The sequence below is a fragment of the Passer domesticus genome, chromosome 3 (genome assembly GCF_036417665.1).
Source record: "Passer domesticus isolate bPasDom1 chromosome 3, bPasDom1.hap1, whole genome shotgun sequence".
In the NCBI taxonomy this organism is placed as follows: Eukaryota; Metazoa; Chordata; class Aves; order Passeriformes; family Passeridae; genus Passer; species Passer domesticus.
The window spans coordinates 67,075,963-67,093,232 of NC_087476.1; the positions used below are offsets into that span (position 1 = coordinate 67,075,963).

The following is a 17,270-nucleotide window of genomic DNA, read 5'->3' on the forward strand; positions in this document are numbered from 1 at the left end:
AAATACAGCCACAGAAAGCAATACCAAAATGAAGTTAATAAAATCTGGGATTTGGACACTGCATTCTGTGTCTGGTTTTGCGTACTTAAATTTCTGAGGACCATCTTCCACAACGAAAAAGAGTACTGTGAGAAATGCTGAAAATTTTCTGCTGTAGCTATGGTACCTCCAGAAAGATTTCCCAAGATAGTCCCCTCTCTTCTGAGGCAGTTGATGACACTGAATGCCAAAGGAACTTTTCCTTTCCTATATGGTAATAGCAAGAAGTATCATAAGAGATGGACAGTGCTTTGTTTAGCAAGAATTGCGCCATAACATCCAGCAGAAGAGTTGAAATATTGCCTGTGGCTTGAACTAAACCTGGAAATAATATAAACTTTGCATTCATTTTGTTCAAGGACCACTTTTGTAGTCTTATTTTTTACCCACATATCTGTGTCATTCTGCACACATTTGAATCACAGATACCTCTGTGGTTTACAGCCCTATGAAAGGCATTAGTCTGCATAACTCTACCTGGGGCTCAAAAGATTTATTAACAAAATACCAAATTGTCAAAAATCACAAGAGTTATTATCAAAAATCCTAACATTAAAAATGTGATTTGAGCTTTACTAGCTATACACTTTAACCATTTCAGAATGTTTTCTTTTCCTTAAGGTGGGGAATGTTGCATTTGTGGACATTATTTCTATAAATCTCCTAGGTGAAAACAACTTTAAAATATATTTTAAAATCTGTTTTCAGGAAATATTACCTTCCTGTGTTAGTGTCTCAGAAGCATAATGAAATTATACCTGACAGTCAGGAGGAGGGAAAGAATAGATGAAAAATGAGAAATAAATCGTAGCTCCCCTCCTGATACTGCTCTTCACTTAAATCACATTAAAAGAAATTACATTCTCAGCTACTGTCCTCTGTACAAAGCAGTATAATTGAACCCAGCACTATCTTTTAAACCATTTTGAAGCTGAGAGCTTAAAGATTGCATGTTTGGTTATATATGCTATAGAAAAAATATTTTGAACTTCCTCCCATTCTCACCTCATTTGTGTATGTATGCCTAACAGGGTTGGAGTGAACTAAAGATTTGATTTTACTTTCACAAAATTTCTCTTCTCTTATTTTTTTACCCCTTAATTTTTTCTGTTCCTCGTTTCTTCTTTTTTTTTTTTTCTTTTCCCAGGCTACTGGCTTTACACAGACAGACCCCATTTCTAAAGAAATTAAATGGTGCTTACTAGATACCCTTATGGCTTCAGTAAGAACTTACATTGCACAGCTGTAGGGTTTTTCACAACTTTTCTTCTAGTACTGAGGTTCCTGAGTGAGCTTTGCTAAAATCCGTGGAACCCCTGATCCATATATCAGATTTGAAAGGAGGCACATGGATTTTGTAGCATGAGCTGTGACAGCAAGTCCCAGACAATAGGGTGAATTACTGCACAAGTCAGGCATGTGCTAGCAAATATGAATAATGGAAAGAGAACACTCCTTTCCATGCTCATTAAATATTGCCATTAGTGCCTGGAGGCACTAAAAATGAATGTAACATTTTTTACACATCTTTCTAGTGTGATTGCAAGTTATTTTCAGAAGGCAGTGACCTAGCTCCATGGAAGGGTGCAGACAGAGAGGTTCTTTCTGCTACTTTTCTGAGTTACCTGAACTCAAGGTAGCAGCAACGGAGACAAGTTCAGTGTGGGACATGTCTCTGTTAGCATTTTGGGGAAATGGTGATATTTAGCTTTAGTTGAAGTGTGAGCAGTACAGCTTCTGAGAAAGGAGTTGCTGTGGGCTCGCATTTGTCCTTATGAGCTCACCTTGATTTTAACTTTTTTTGATGGGACTTTTTCCTTATATCCCCTTGAGTGTAACCTCCATTTTCTTTGCTAGTTTTCTGGATACTTTGGTTTTCAAACTCCTTAAGCAGAGTAAGAGGCAAGAGAAAGCAAAGTATTTATTGTTTTAGGTTAAACAGGTTCTTTCAGTCATGTGCAAGGTTGAACAGTGTATATTACTCAAAAGCCAAGCACTGGATTTCTAGCAGGATAAAGTCTGAAGACAAACACTACAACAAGAAAGCAGTTATTGCTTAAAAGTGTGCACTATGGCTTGAGACCAACACTAATATTCATCACACTTGAAACTCCTTTTTGAAGCACTTCTCCATCTCATAAGATCTTCTGTAAAACACTGCCATCACTGCAAATTTAACAGTCTTCATGCTCTTTCTTGCTCTCTGTTTTGCCATTGTGAATAGTTTGCTGCTCATTTAAAAGAAGAAATAACTCTACTGGCATATAATTAAAAATTCACAGACAGGGTGTTTTTAAAAAATTCTATGCAAACTATTAAATTTTGTTAAAAGATGAACATTATTATTTATATACTGAGATTAGAGACAAAGAAAAAAAATGTACCACTTTTGAGGTGTTTCAGGAGGGCCTGTCACACCACTTTGTACAATGAGTATTGGGTATCAGTTCCAACTGTAGGATACTGAATAAGTTTTATATGAGCTAAACCTCAAATCTCTGCCAGTTGGAGAGTAGGAAGGATATTAAGTATTTTAGATGTATCTCACTTAACAGATAACAGTTACTAATAAAGCTGAAGTTCAAATCAAATCTTTATGCTTGAAGTGGTATTGAGTTCTTCAATACTTAGAATTAACAAAAAGACAATAAATCAGTTTGTTTCAGAAGCATTTGAAAGGGATCTGTTATTATGCTGCAGATTTTATTTTTAATGGTGGATTTATTTGTTCCTAGGTAAAACTCGAAGGACCTGTCTTCCACCCTCTAAATCAGCAGTTGAGCATAGCTTTAGGGATTTCAGCAGAAACCAGCTATCAAATTATCCCACGCTTCCACTGACCAAGTCAACAGAAACTCTGCAGCCAGGGGAAAAAGAAAGCCGGCTGGGTTGTGCACACCGTGCTCTGAAGAGCTCTGTCAAGCCTCCGGCCGTCACGGCTCTGAAGAAGAACCGCAGAAGTTTACCAGTTGCTGTGTGTCGAAGCTACGAGACTCTGGATGGCCCCCAGGGTGTAGATCCATGGCCAAGATCTCACTCACTGGATGATCTCCAGGGAGAACCCAATACTAACTTACAGGATGCTAACAAGAAAGTAGGTTCTTTTCCTCAGGATTCACTGGATATAGCTAAAAAGGCAGTTGGCTCTGCCTTGCCGCCTCAGTCTCATGGAGGCAGCTGTAAGGTAGATGATGTCATGGCTAAGCAGGGCAAAGGAGCTGCTAATTCTCAGAAGGGAAGAGCTAAGGAATTGAACTGCTCTGTAATGGAGAATGCAGGTGGAAAGCCTGCTCCATTCCCTCCAAAAAACTGTGAAGCTCAGCCTGCCTTAGTGATGCATCATGCAACAAGGACACCTCTGGAAATACAGAGTAAAAGTTTTCATGACCTTGCACGGGCTGATTATGCTCCAGTCCTCAAGGGAGGTCTGGAAGCTGAGCAAAAAAGCACAAATGAGGCAAGAATGCAACCAAAAAATCCTTCTCAGCCACCACCTGTCCCTGCCAAAAAATGCCGAGAACGCCTTTCTAATGGATTATATCATCCTCCCACGACCACAAGTGGAAACCACTCAAGTTTAGAAGCACCATGTTTGCCAGTAAAAAAGACCAGCTCATCCACTCCCATTGATTGTCATGGAGTACCTGTCCATAGGACATCTTCTGAACAGGAGCCCAGTAGCCCTCCAAGCCCGCTGCCACCCTGGCTGTCGGAGCTCCCAGAGACTGCTAGTGTTCAGCAGCATGTGGTAAAGCTTGGTCCTGCATCAGCAAGGAAAGTCTCTTGCAGCAGAGGAATGGATCTGGAAATGGTGATAGAAAATAAGCTGCAGTCTGAAGACATTGATCTTACTGAAGAACCGTATTCAGACAAGGTAAGTGGTAATCACTGCAGTGATTTTATTCCGCTAGCATTCCAAGGGACAGTCCGTCATTCATTGTATCTGTCATTTTTTGTGGGGAACTGGCCAGGATAAACCAACAGTCATTGGAACATTAGACATTCTACAGCTCTTGTTTGTCTTTGCTATCAGACTTTATGACTGAAGTAGTTCTTGTGTTGTAGGGGACTCAGAAATCCCATACTTGTTCTGAACCTTCATCTTTTCAGACCACTGGTGCCTTGGTGGCACTGGACATGGGAATGTGCCTTTGCTAATGTGGGAGAATAGAGGCGAAAAAGGAAGTAATGATTAGATTTTGTTTCCAAGAAACTCTGAATTGATAGCATCAATTAGTATGTCTTTTTGTAGTGGGGGGAGGGAAGGAGTCTTTTAGGGATTGCTTTTTTAGTTTTCCTGGAACCTTGAGGAAAGCTCCTTCTTGCTCCCATCCTTGCTCTCTGTTGCATTGGTTGATCTCTATAGCTGCACCTCTTTAATCTGTCCTCTCTCCTTTGTGTCTGGCTGGGAACATTCAGCATGGTCGCTGTGGCATTCCTGAGGCTTTGGTACAGAGGTACTCTGAAGACTTAGAGCAGCCTGAAAAGGATGTGGCTACAAACATGGACCAAATCCGGGTAAAGCAGCTGAGGAAGCAGCATCGCATGGCAGTGAGTATTTCCATAAAGCAGATTTTCTTTGTGAACAGACTTTTAAAAGGACTGGCTAGTAATAAAGGGAGATACTTGAGAAGTTCTGGTACAGAAGTACTCCTTATGTTCATCCAGCAGGTACAAGATAGGTAGAGATACTGCAGGGGCAGGAGGTACCTCCCCCAATCCCAAAGGACAGTCAGTAGTTAAAAGGAGAGTGGATAGCCCTCTCTTGACCAAATAATGATGTTAAAAGTCTAAGCAGACTGCAAGCAGTGGTAACAGAGACTTGCTCACTAAGGATGGCAGGTATTAAATGTTTCTGTATTAAAATTTCAAAGGTTTTACACTCCTTTTTAATTTCTTAAACTATACTAGTGTCTACTTCTCCTTAGCTAAAGCAGAAGGGAGAAACCATCAAAAACTTTAATGGCTTCTTCTGAGAGAACTTGGTCTGTCTGAGGAGGGAATAGGCAAAATTGGTGTTCTCTTGCCTTTCTGAGAAATTAAATGGATCACTCTGAAAAGTCTTACTACTGGGTACTCTTTACTGATCTCAGACTAATTCAGAATGGTACATGAAAGTCAGCCAAACAGCTGGATACTGCCCACTATATTGCCAAAATTGTTGGCCAAGGGATCTGAGCCTTTCAGCCCCACCACTCTCATACTGACAAATGTGACATGACAGAAGTTAGAACATCTGCTATGAAATTGTACCCATTTGGGAGAGAAAACAAACAAAAAAAAAGACTTGTTGTAAAACAAGCAGATGTGTTTAACATTAAGGGTTCTCTGTTCTTTTCTTTTACTCCACAGATTCCAAGTGGAGGACTCACAGAAATTTGCCGTAAACCTGTATCCCCCGGACTCATCACCTCTGTGTCTGACTGGCTGATTTCCATTGGTCTGCCTATGTATTCCAGCCTGCTCACAGAAGCAGGATTCAACACACTAAGCAAAGTGCCTTCTCTGTCACAAACTTGCCTTCAAAAAGCTGGCATCACAGAGGAAAGGCACATAAGCAAGCTCCTGGCAGCAGCAAGACTCTTCAAACCTCTTGATCCAGAGGCAATTTAACATGCTCCATAGTGTGACATTGCCTGGTCGAGAATCCACTGCTTCTTCCTGCACCAGTACCACTCTAATCACTTCACATAGCTAAAGGGATCAAGGAAGTGGCTCCCCAGGACAGGCAGATATCTTCTTCAAAGGATATGAAAGTATTTGACCACTGAAGGAGAAGAGAGGCAACCACCAGGTAACACAGATGTGGTACTTCCCTCCCCCCTCACTCCCATCTAAAGTATTCCTGTTTCATAAACTGCACAGGGTTGGCCTGAGAATCAGACAGCTTCACAGAATTAAGGGACCCTTGCACATTTTCCTCGAGTTTGTGATAGTGATACCAGTAACAGGTCTTTTGTACATCTAGGTTCCAGGTACCTGAAATCAGTCCTAAAGACCAGGTACAAATCAAGGTGCAAATTCCAGTAGAAGCTGTTTGGCAAATGTCTTTTGTTTGTTACAGCAGTCTAGAGCTAAACACAAAGCCCTCCCCAGTCATCTTTGCTGTTGCTTGGTGTAGGTCCCATTTGCTACAAAGCCTTTAGCTAGGCTGAAGTTGATGGACTGAAATTAGTTTCCATTGTGGTCCATCTCTGTCACTTCAATGCAACTAACCCACAGAGAGTCAGAAAGCTTCTTTTTATTTGTACAGAGCTGAGGTCATTTTTATAACTGCTTTCTAGCAATCAGCTTTTTATTTGCCTTAAAATAAGCTTTTAAGCAGTTACCTAGTGTTCACTTTACCTGTTTTCACATTTCGCAAGCCTTGTTTCAACCTGTCACACTTAAGTTGCATTTAGGGTGATTTCCAGCTGAAGTAGCTTCTATAAAATGCCTCATCATAACATCTCCTGTGTTGTAGAGGTGCTTTTACAAATGCAGGGATATGCTAGGTTTCGGTTGTCAGGTTAACTCCTTGTTCACTACAGTTTGCATTTACTGTTGTTACTAAACTGTTCCAAGATATACTGCCTTGTATATATGTAACTGCTTTTCATTTTAATCATACTCTGTGTACTGTGTTATATTGTCAATCATTATGCTGCAGCTTTGACTTGGTATCCTGACCATATTGATTCCAAACAGTGGGTTTCTGCAAATGAAAATTCACTTGTATTGAAAAAGCAAATTGTGTCCCACAGAAATCATTAGATTCAGTAATTCCATTGCATGGACATGAAAATTCCCAGATAGTCTTATGAATAACACTGTGATTTTTAGAACACACCACTGCATTAATATTGCCTCTCACTGGAAAAGAGCATTGTTCTGGCTAATGTAATGAACCATTTTTCATGATGCAATGATATTTTTCTGCCTAACTCCATGTGAAACGTTCCAGTTGCATATGTGACTAATGACAGATTTTATTTTTCTATATTGGGTACACGTTTTATATACCAAATACAAATTATCATGAATAGCACATAACCAGCTTTTTCTTTGGGGTGTAAATGTGGTGTGTCCTTCAGCTTCTTGTAGGGCAAATGCCCTGTGCAAGACAGGGCAAGCTTAGTCTGGCAGGTAAAGGGAGATAGAATACAAACCTGGGCACAGGCCAGGATGTGCGGCTGGTTCCAGTATCAGTTCTGACATCAATTTACTGTATAAAACCAGACAAAGCACTTCACTGTTTGGTGCCCCAGTTACTCCAGTCTCATACTGAGCTAATGACTTCTGATAAAATGCTGTCAGATTGATGAATGAAACACTGTGGTTACTCCATGATTCCTTACTATATCTGGCCCTTTCATGGCCATGTTTTAAGTGGATGAATATGCATTTTACTACAGATGATAACTAATTTGCCTTCTGCTAGAATTGATAGCTTCCCACATTTCATATTTCACCAGTGTCTACTGCACACCATCATATGAAGGCAACTAAGTCACTGAAGCAACTTGAAATTGTTCTCAAGCAAAGCTCTTTAATATTCTCCTTGGTGTCTGATAAGCAGCATGTTCTGATATGACAGAATGAGGAGAGATACAGCACACATGTGTTGTACAGCTGAAAATGAAAATCTGTGCAGCCTTGCCTCAAATCCTGTGTGCAGTTTTGGGCACCAGAATATAAAAATTACATTAAGCTATTGGGAAACATCCAAAGGAGGGCCATGAGGATGGTGAAGAGTCTGGAGGGGAAGCTTTGTGAGGAGCAGCTGAGTCTGTTCAGCCTGGAGGAAGCGGAGGGGAGACCTCATTGCACATCCTCAGGAGAGGAAGCAGAGGGGCAGGTACTGATCTCTTCACTCTGGTGATCAAGGACAGGACCCAAGGGAACGGCCTGAAGCTGAGTCAGGGGAGGTTTAGGTTGGCTATCAGGAAAAGGTTCTTCATCCAGAGGGTGGTTGGGCACTGGAACAGGCTCCCCAGGGAAGTGGTCGCTATTCCAAGCCAGTCTGAGTTCAAAAGATGTTTGGACAACGCTCTCAGGTACATGGTGTGACTCTTGGGGATGGTGCTGTGTGGCACCAGGAGTTGGACTTGATGGGTCCCCTTTTGTAGCTCAGTATATTCTATGATTCTAAAAAATAAAAGAAAAAACATTAAGTGGGTTTTTAATAATTACTATTTTTCTCCTGTTTCTCTCTGAGGCTTACATGGTGACTATCAGTAAGCAGGAGATGGAAAGAGTATTGAGACTTCCTGGGATTGCTAGCAGGGACCAGAACAGAGTAGAAGTAAATGGACAAGCAGTTATATAGAAGCGAGGGAAAAGTCCAAGCTGACTATAGCAATAAAAAAGGAAACAAATTTCCTTGTGTTGCAGGGAAGACAAGTCATATAATAAAGCTCTCCCATATTAATCACTTCCCTGTCTCCTAATAACAGAAGGAGAATTATGGGAATAAGCTGAACCTGTTTGCCAAACTCTCTTTGTAAACTATTCTTTTTAAGTGATTATGTGACCCAGGGAAACCAAATCACACCCATCAGGACTGGAGTGAGCAGTTTGAGATTTATGAGTTTTAATATTTGTTTTCTTTTATAGACTGTGCTTTGTAGTCTTACTTGAATCACAATTTTAGTTTATATTCTAATTTTTAAAAAAGCCTTAAGCTTCTCAGTATTTGAGCTTCCCTGCTGTGGTTTCAGTGACCTGTGGCATTCCCCAGGCAGGTGAGGCGGCACATTGCAAGAGCCATAACCTCTTGCATCTTCTTGCAACCTTCAGTGCTCTAAGCAAAAGTTCACTCATTAACTCTTGGAAAGCACAGAAGAAACCTTCTGCTGGAATCTTTATCTGCTCTGCTCAGGCTCACCACGTTAAGTATCTATCCATTGTATCTTAGTAACTCAAACAGCTATTTAACAATAGAAGCAGCAAGCCCAAAATGCTACCAAATGCCATCATAATCATATGCTTTGATCAATAACCTGCTGTTGCTCCCCAGGTGGCAATTCCCTGTGCTCTTCTATGAGCCTGGCTGTGGATGCAGACTGGGAGCATGATCAGAAGCATTAAACATTGCATTATTCAAACAGGCCATCATGTCTAAGAGCAGCAATAGTGGTCGATTCACCAAGTCACAGCTGTGCAGTTGTACTGTATTATTTTTAGAATAAATAATACTTTCAGTCCAAGATACTTTTAGCATTAATTGACACCCTTTGGGGAAACAAAACTGTCAAGCAAGTTATGTAACAACTAACAAAGTTGCACTTTCTGTATATGAAATCAATATTTAAATAACTTATTTTTCTCCATTTGCTGTTCTTAAATGATGTAAGTAGCTGTAATATACCAGTACTCAATATGTCCTGCAGTTTGCTTCAACCCAAGAAAGCTGTGTATTGTAAAGAAAAAAAAAAAAACAAAAACAAAATATGAATGTGTAAAGATTATTGTGCTGTTTCATTTAGCAAAAAAAATGGTTGACAAAAGGGTTTTCCTGTGTATCAAAACTTGTCTATAATTATATGTCATACTGTTCATAGATAAAAAGTAAATAAATTTCCATGCTCTCTCTTTTGTTGTTGTTGTTTTTTAATTTTGCTAACAGATCCTCTATTTTTTGCTTACATTAGTGATGTCCAGTGATGTAATTTTTTTGCTTATTTCTTTGGCCCTCACCCTGTAGCTTACCAAACCTCTAGTGCCTCTCCTTGTAACTACTCTCAGCACATTTATAGCAGGAGGAAAAGGTTTAAAAAATTTAAAATATTAAAAGCCCTGATAATTCAGTACTAGAAGCAGCTGTTAAATTATATTATGTGAATCAGCACAGTCCAAACTTTGTCTGTTATATCCTGTGAATGTCCAGCTGCTGGGCTCGGTGAGATGTGTGTGAGAGGCCTCCGAGGTCTCCCCTTGGGAGCTTTACCACTTTGCAGTGGAATAGTGAATAATTGGTGAACCCAGAGGAAGGGCCCATGAGTACAATGCTGTGGAGTTGTAGTTCCAGCTCTTGCCTGCAAGAAGGGATTTCAGACCTGGTTTGCGAATGCAGCTCTGCTTTGTTGGCTAGTGAGGCGCTGTAACTCCTGAGCAATCAGGTAATAATGTCTGCAGTCTGGAATAAGTTGCCCAGGGTTTGGGGCAGAGGAGCCTTGGGACATGACTCTTGGCATTTCCTTCCAGCTCACTTGAGTAACTTGTTGCTGACTTTATGCATTTGTTGGTCTGGTGAAATTTGCTGTGTAATTAATGGGTGTGCTCAGCTGCCTAGCAGCGTGCTGCCAGCTCCTCATGGCAACAGCTTGAAGTTAATCCTTGGTGGGTTCAGCCCCAAGGCACGGGGGGGGCTGTGTCTGCACGAGTGGTCGTTAACCGGAAGCTGCACTCAGGAAACGACACAAAGCGGAAAACAAAAGAATCTCTTGGGCTGGATCCAGGCAGCTGAATCCCCGCCTGCCCCGGGCAGCGCTCCCCGCGGGACGTGGCGGGCGGCCCTGAGGGCTGAGGGCCTGCGCGGCCCTGAGCGCGCTGCGGCGGCAGAGGGCGCCGGGGCCGCCGTGCGCGGGGGTCTCTCAAGTAACAAAACACAAATCACAACAAAACAAACGCTGCGCAACGTGAAAAGCCAGGGCGCTTGCCATTGCTGCAGCTGGAAGGAGTATCGCTTCCCTTCCAAGATTGCTGTGGTCCAGGATTGCGTTGGGAGCAGCTGAAACACAAGGCCTCCATCTATTGCTGTCAGCGTTTTGCTGCTGTGTTTGATCCAAATGTGTGCTAACCACAGTCGCTGCTGCCAAAACCAAACACCACCACCCCCCGACATACATATCTATCCTTATTCTCAAAGTTCTCTTTCCACATGTGTTTGCACCAGAAAACGAGATGTGGGAGAAGTGTGCTGAAAATTCTTGCTGCTAATACTTAGAAAAAGAAACTTTATGCCTGAGCAGAGGGTTCATGTGTGAGCCCCTGAGACTTAAAAGCCGTGAATGTAATGTTGCGTGTACCACCAGAGCTAGCTCAGGAGTCCCTAAAGGATGATCCTTTAGCATTCAGGAAGCAGTACAGAACAAATGGTGTGGCTCTTGGGGATGGCTCTGTGCAGGGATGGGAGTTTGACTCCGTGGTCCTTGTGGGTCCCTTCCAGCTCAGCGTATTCTGTGATTCAATGATTCTTACTCGTTCTTAGCCTTGCTCTTTTGCAGGCACTGCAGTCTTTCACAGCATGAATGGACATCATTATTTGTTTCCTTCAATTCTGCAACGCGAGTAGTCTATGCTGAGCTTGTGCCTGCAGGAGTGTGCTTGGAGGTTCTGTTCAAGTCCCAGAGCTCTGATATTGCTGAGATTCTGTCATTTCCAGTGAGCTTGGGCCTCTCTCCAAGCAGAAGAATCTTTACTAATGTTCTACACCAAAAAGACCCCAAGTCCTCTTTAAAAACTTCTCAGGACATTTATTGAATTAGTACTCTTCCAAAAAGAGTCAGATGAGAACAAAGCCATAGGTCTTATTTCAAACAAATATTGTTTCTTGGCCTGCTGCAGTTGAAGTCCATGGAAAAAAACAGGTGCCTGTGGTCAAACAGAAAGATGCCTGGTGGGATTAGCTGCTTCCAAGACTAGATGGGTTTGAGTAGGAGATAAAGGTAAGTTGGGACTACAATTTCATTTGTAATTCAATTTTCATTTTCGAGGCTGTTTCCAAGCAGCCTTGTTGTTCTTGAATTTAATTAAGTTCACCATCTCAGATATGAATCCTTCATAGCCTTGGAGGTTCTGGACTTGGCTCTCCCAGGGTGGATCCATTCCAGGTAGGCAGAGCCTTTTGCATCCCTGACAAGTTCTACATTCCTTATGCGACCATGCATATGCTATTCTGAAATTCCCATAAGTTGCATTTTTTCATGTAGCCACAAATTGCATACACAGATTTGCAAGTTTGTGAGAACAAGGCTGCTGTTTATGTCCACAAATCCTGTCTTAAGGGGACACCCCTGTGAATTAGACTACCAATCTACTTCTTTTTTTCTGCTCTTTGGCTCCACTGGCTCCTATGGTAATTAATATGCACTCTCTGGGTACTAAAAATGGAAGTTACAATTTTTTATTTTCTTTTTTATGTTTTAATGAAGCATGACTTAACTGGTACCTAATACTAGCACTCGCTTTTAAAGTTCTAATTTACATGGCTTCATTTGCATTTAGCCAAACAAAAAAACCTACCACCATTTCTCTGCCTCAAAGAATGGAACTGGATTGTCTCTGGCAGGTTCAGTGTTGATTAAAGAACCCATGCAATGACACCTCAGCCCTGCGGTGAGCTGTTCCTGTACATCACTAGCAGTGTGACAGTAGTCTGTCTTCCACTCTGATGTTCTGAGTCCCCACTGGAACGAGCTTGGTAGTGAGAGCTCAGGTTAGTTCAATTTGCAAATATGTTCAGGTCCTAGCAATCCTACAAAGCCAAAAAAAAAAAAAAGAATTTGCAATCCTGCCGACTGCCAACTATACCCTGAGGTGTGAGCAATTTTATAGCTGGCACTGGCTATCTGAAACCAAGGTGAGTGACACTTCTGAGCACACTGAGACTGCAGGCAAGCACTACATACCTTTTTGTTTTCTTTTAGCAGCACTGAATTGCCTGCCATCCAGAGGAGCTGCTGCATGAGCGAACAGCTCACATTTGCTGATAGTGAGAAGCAGGACTGCCCTCCTCGTGCCTCCCACTGCGATCAGATCTGCCGCTGTTGCAGAGCAGCACAGCCTGCACTTCCTTATGAACATCAAAGCATGAGCATCATAGAAGCATAGAAGGTGTTTTGGATTTGGAGCAGTGCAGTTTCTGGAGAACAGAAGAATGGCTTAGATCAATTCAATTACACAAAAAAGGTGCTTATGTGCTTAATAAAGTCATCTAATGAAATGAGAGATGAGAGGCTCTCTCAATTCATTAAACCACTTCCTTTTGAAAGACTTTTTTTTTTTTTATTTAGAGCATGCCTTGGGACCAATTGCTGCCTTCTCAGATTTTTTTTTTCCCCTCAGCCTGATGACAAAGTAAGGAAAGGTTTCAGGCTGCTTTCTAACACACATGTGAGCATGAGTCAAAAATTTGCTTTTTGGCCCATAGGAAACTTCTGGAAGGCATTAAAAAACTTGTTTGCTTTCTTTTTTCTTTTGTGTCTGTTTTAGCAGTTTTGTCAGTTGTGTTTTGCTTTAAGAACATGGGAGGCTTCTACCTGAGTCTCTGAGGATTCATGGAAATTCATATCACAAGCAATTGCCTAAGCTTCCATGCAGTGCCTGTGCATGTGTAGATATGTCTCCCCTGGAGATGACAGGTGTCAGCAACACAGTGTTTAACCTTGCAGGCAAAGCTTCAGAGTTGTTTCAAGCTCAGGAACACATAAATAAATTTCTCTATGCTTGTCTGCATACACAGCAGACCAAGATTCAGCCTCACTCCTTGCATCCTACTGCCTTCCCCTGTCATGTTGTGTTTGGCCTGTAAGAAGACCAAAGCCAAGGTTTTTCAAGTTCTGGTCATTTTCTGGTGCTCACTTAAGTGCATCCCCAAGCAAAATGGCTCGTGATGCCTTGTGCAAGCAGCCCAAGAGGAATAAGTGGCCTGGGGAAAACACAGTTAACATGACATTGATATGGTGAATACCTCCTCAGGGCCTCACAAAGATCCCAGGTATAACACAGAAAGGGAGGCAGGAAAACAAACCAGTGAGCTGGAGACCTTCTATGCCGGTGACTATTTCTGCTCCTTTTTCCATGTGTATCTACTTGGCTGAGAACTTTTGTAAAGTTCTGTGAAGTCAAGATGCTGTGTGGAGAAGAGAAACTCAATTCAATCAGGTAATTGAGAGCATCCATACCAGATGCACTCTTAAATTCTGAGAAATACTGCTTTTACTGGGAGCATTGAGCCCTGAAGCACAAGCAGTGAAAAGCCCAGGAAAGCAGGAAGCTTTGGTGGCTAGCAGTGAAATCATACAAATGTTGTCTTCTTGATGTAAGTGAAGTAAATCTAGATAAATCCTACTTAGACAGAACTGCAAAGATCTGTCAGATTGCGCCCTGAAGCTTGTGCAAGATTTTAACAGTGCCAGAGTAGGAGACATTTGATTTCTCTTACTTGTTTTCAGCTGTTTCCAATATCAGCCCCAAAGGTTTCTTTACCTCTGTTTAATCCTGCATGTGCTGCGGGAATAACATTTACAGGCTGTGCCTCTCTTCTTCCTTCATGCCCTCCCAAGGTGTGCCTGAACCACCCAAGCACGGCAGTCCCTCCAAGCAGCCAAAGGGAAAATCCATCTCTGTAGTATTCCTGGCATGTGTTTGCTCTGGCTGCATGAAGGGCACAGGAAGAAGGAAAAGGGATCAGCCAGCTCATGGAACAGCTGAGGTAGTAGGGAGGCTTACTGGGAGAGACAGGAGGGAAACAAGGAAGGGCTGGATGAAGAAATTAGGGGAAAGCCAATGAATGTCTTAAAAGCAAGAGCAGCATTTCTTGCCTTCTGGGAACACAGAGCTCTGGCATTCTCAGGCGTATCTTTGTGTGAATTAGGTGAGGTTGTGCTTTGCCTTATTATGCATTTACTAAGGTAGTTTAAGCATATTTATTGAAGGAAAAACTCCTTAAAAATATATGAAGAATTTAAGGACAAGAAAGTTTTCCTTCACTTCCACTTGTGGGAGGTACATGCTGTTCTCCCCCAGAAGAGGCATCTCTTGGCTCAGGACAATTACCACTGGACAAGGTGAGACATCAGGCTCTCGCCATGGGCCACTGATCTGTGTTTCTGTGCTGTTCTCAGCAGGCTGTGTCTAACTCTGAATTGCAACATCCAATTCATCCTCCCTCACACACAGCAGTGGGAACATAAAACAGATTGCTAATTTTCCCAGACCTATCATTTCTGCTCACTGGCTTAAACTATAAAGGAAGCAGCTACTACAAGGTTTGGCACCACCTTTGCATTAATTATGTCTAAAACCCAAGGCCTTTTTAAAAACCAACCAAACAAAATCCAAATGATGACAGCAGACCAAATAAGCAGCCCCACATTTATTGCGAGCCAATTAGCAAAAAAACAGTGGAAGCCTCTCTGAGCCCCATTTGTACAGGAACTCTGCCACTTGCTGCCATTATCTCCATCCCATGGAAACCTGCCATTTCCTTCAAGCTCCAGCTTGATTCAAGGTGGAGTGCAAATAGTAATTGATGGCTGATACAAGGTTCTGAAAATGTAAACTGTTCTGCAGGGCTGTTGCTTTTATCTCTGTTACACAAGGATCAAATATTTGACAAAGGACCATTTTTGCCCCTATCAATCCATGCTTTTAGAAATCACAAAGCTTCAGAACAAATGCATAAATGAAGTGATGAAGAAAGACTATGAGGACTCAGAAAAATTAGTAAAATACACTCGAATCTCTGTTGCCTTCCCTTCACTTTGTCACTGTTTTCCACAGAAGGGTGTGTCCTACCTCTCTCCAGGTAACCTCACTGGAATATGGGTCTCCCTGCTTGTGCAGCCCTGAGCTGACACACAGCCACTGATGATGAGGAGCACTTCAGGCATCCCTGTGCTATGCAATCCACAGGTGGTGCCAGCTCCCCAGATCTCCCTTCTGGTGCCCCTAAATCCATACCTCCCCTAGCTCCCTGCTCTCAAGGGAAATACCACCACTTGCACCCACCCCAACCCCAGAGAATGCTCTGGTGACCTGGGCATGTGGGACAGGTCAGTAGGCAGGCTGGCAGCTGAGGCAGGGTCTGTGCCAAATCTGACATTGTCTGTGTGTTTGATGTTCCAGTGACAACCCCAGAAGTGTCCCTGAAGCAATGTGAATGGGCAGGCAAGGCGCAGACACTCTTGTGACACACGGCTACCTTCTGGACAGAGGGGCAGTCGGAAGGGAGAGAATTCATGGAGTTCTGTGTAATCCTTTCTTAAGCACAGGAAATACTCCAAGAGCAAGTAAAGTGCTAAATGAGAAGATACCAAAATTTACAATTTAACCTCCCAAATCTTCTAAAAAGTCCATGTATGAGACGTAACTAAAACAACAAGCAGCCATTCAAGACATTAAAATCTTGCCCTGCTCTGAAAGGTCATTTCCACATTCATTTCTCAAGTCTTATTTGTTCTATCTCACATGTGTTGTCTCACACTGACCGGCAATATAATGAAACACTACTTGAATTATTCACTTGGATAAAGTTTTCAGTCCAAAGTTGGACTTAGAATATATAACTGAAGCCCCCACAGACTTGTATACAGAGAAGGGCCTCCACATGACTGTTTTATTGGCCAAGTGCTGGATTGCCATCTGCTGGAGAGTAAAGAAATAAAATCCATAAACAGCTATTTCACAGTGAGAGAACTATGTTGTCTGCTTTTTTGGCTTTAACTTTCCCTGCTTCTGTACAATTAATACAAGTCTGTGATGGCCTATAAAGTTATTTCTCTGTTATGGCAAGCAGTTCTGGTCTTCGCTATCTTCAAAGTTTGACTGCATAAATATTACTTTTAGAATGAGGCACTTAAAAAGTTTTTTAAAAGGTTTCTTCAAAATGAGCATATATAGTCTGTTTAAAGCTGGAATTACTGGATAAGCAGCAAGTAAAAATGTTGCTAAAGATTAAAGTTTTCTTAGTTCTGATCGACTGTATTTGTGTGGGCCTTTGTGTTCTTACAGTTGTAAGAATGGTTATTGGACAGCTAAATTGTATTACTACTGGGAGATAAAACTGCTGGCAGAATTTATGCCAAAGGCAAATTAAAGTGAAACATTTAAAGCTTTCTCCTCTATCTTTTTAATGTGAAATGAATCTGTGTATTTAAGCCTATTAATATACAGTAATCTCTTGCTGCCTTCCATTTACTTTTTTTAAAGACTAGGGTTTGTGGTACAGCCTCAACTCACCCTACCTAGTGCCCTACAACTGCCTTGGTGAGCTGAATGTTCTTCCTATAGGATGCTCCTCCTATTCATTGCAGAACTTGATCCTGTCCAGGTGGCAGATTTAAAAGAAGGGCGGAAAAATAAATCTGTAGGACTGTGGACTACATTACTGAGGAAGCTTGGGGCAGATATCAAATGAGGCATGTAAGTACTGTAAGAGAAAGAATGGTTTCATGGCTGTGTCAGTTGAGGCTAGTTTGAGGCATGCTTGTAACAGAAAATAGGAAAAAGACCCAGATACTTTGTTT

At 41.9% G+C, this 17,270-nt stretch overlaps 1 protein-coding gene and 2 long non-coding RNA genes across 16 annotated transcripts in view; 2 read left to right on the forward strand and 1 right to left on the reverse strand.

Moving 5' to 3' along the window:
* SASH1 (SAM and SH3 domain containing 1) overlaps nucleotides 1-9,613 on the forward strand; it is a 143,490-nt gene extending 133,877 nt beyond the window's left edge. For all 12 annotated transcript variants that reach the window (XM_064413663.1, XM_064413664.1, XM_064413665.1 and 9 more), the window contains 3 exons: nucleotides 2,775-3,913; nucleotides 4,459-4,590; nucleotides 5,392-9,613. In XM_064413663.1, the coding sequence (XP_064269733.1) occupies nucleotides 2,775-3,913; nucleotides 4,459-4,590; nucleotides 5,392-5,652 (1,532 nt within the window). In that variant the 3' untranslated portion in view covers nucleotides 5,653-9,613. The remainder of the gene's footprint in view (nucleotides 1-2,774; nucleotides 3,914-4,458; nucleotides 4,591-5,391) is intronic.
* Nucleotides 9,614-10,582: 969 nt separating this feature from the next.
* LOC135296827 (uncharacterized) lies at nucleotides 10,583-13,015 on the forward strand. 3 transcript variants are annotated; one of them, XR_010358838.1, is made up of 4 exons: nucleotides 10,583-11,687; nucleotides 11,790-11,852; nucleotides 12,311-12,457; nucleotides 12,672-13,015. It is a non-coding gene; the product is annotated as an uncharacterized LOC135296827 (long non-coding RNA). The 3 variants fall into 3 exon arrangements; XR_010358837.1 differs by having other exon boundaries at nucleotides 10,583-11,852; nucleotides 12,669-13,015; XR_010358836.1 differs by having other exon boundaries at nucleotides 10,583-11,852; nucleotides 12,672-13,013.
* Nucleotides 11,595-12,786, reverse strand: LOC135296832 (uncharacterized). The gene is made up of 3 exons (XR_010358845.1): nucleotides 12,651-12,786; nucleotides 12,265-12,496; nucleotides 11,595-11,613 (listed from the first exon to the last, which is right to left on the reverse strand). It is a non-coding gene; the product is annotated as an uncharacterized LOC135296832 (long non-coding RNA).
* Nucleotides 13,016-17,270: the final 4,255 nt, after the last annotated feature.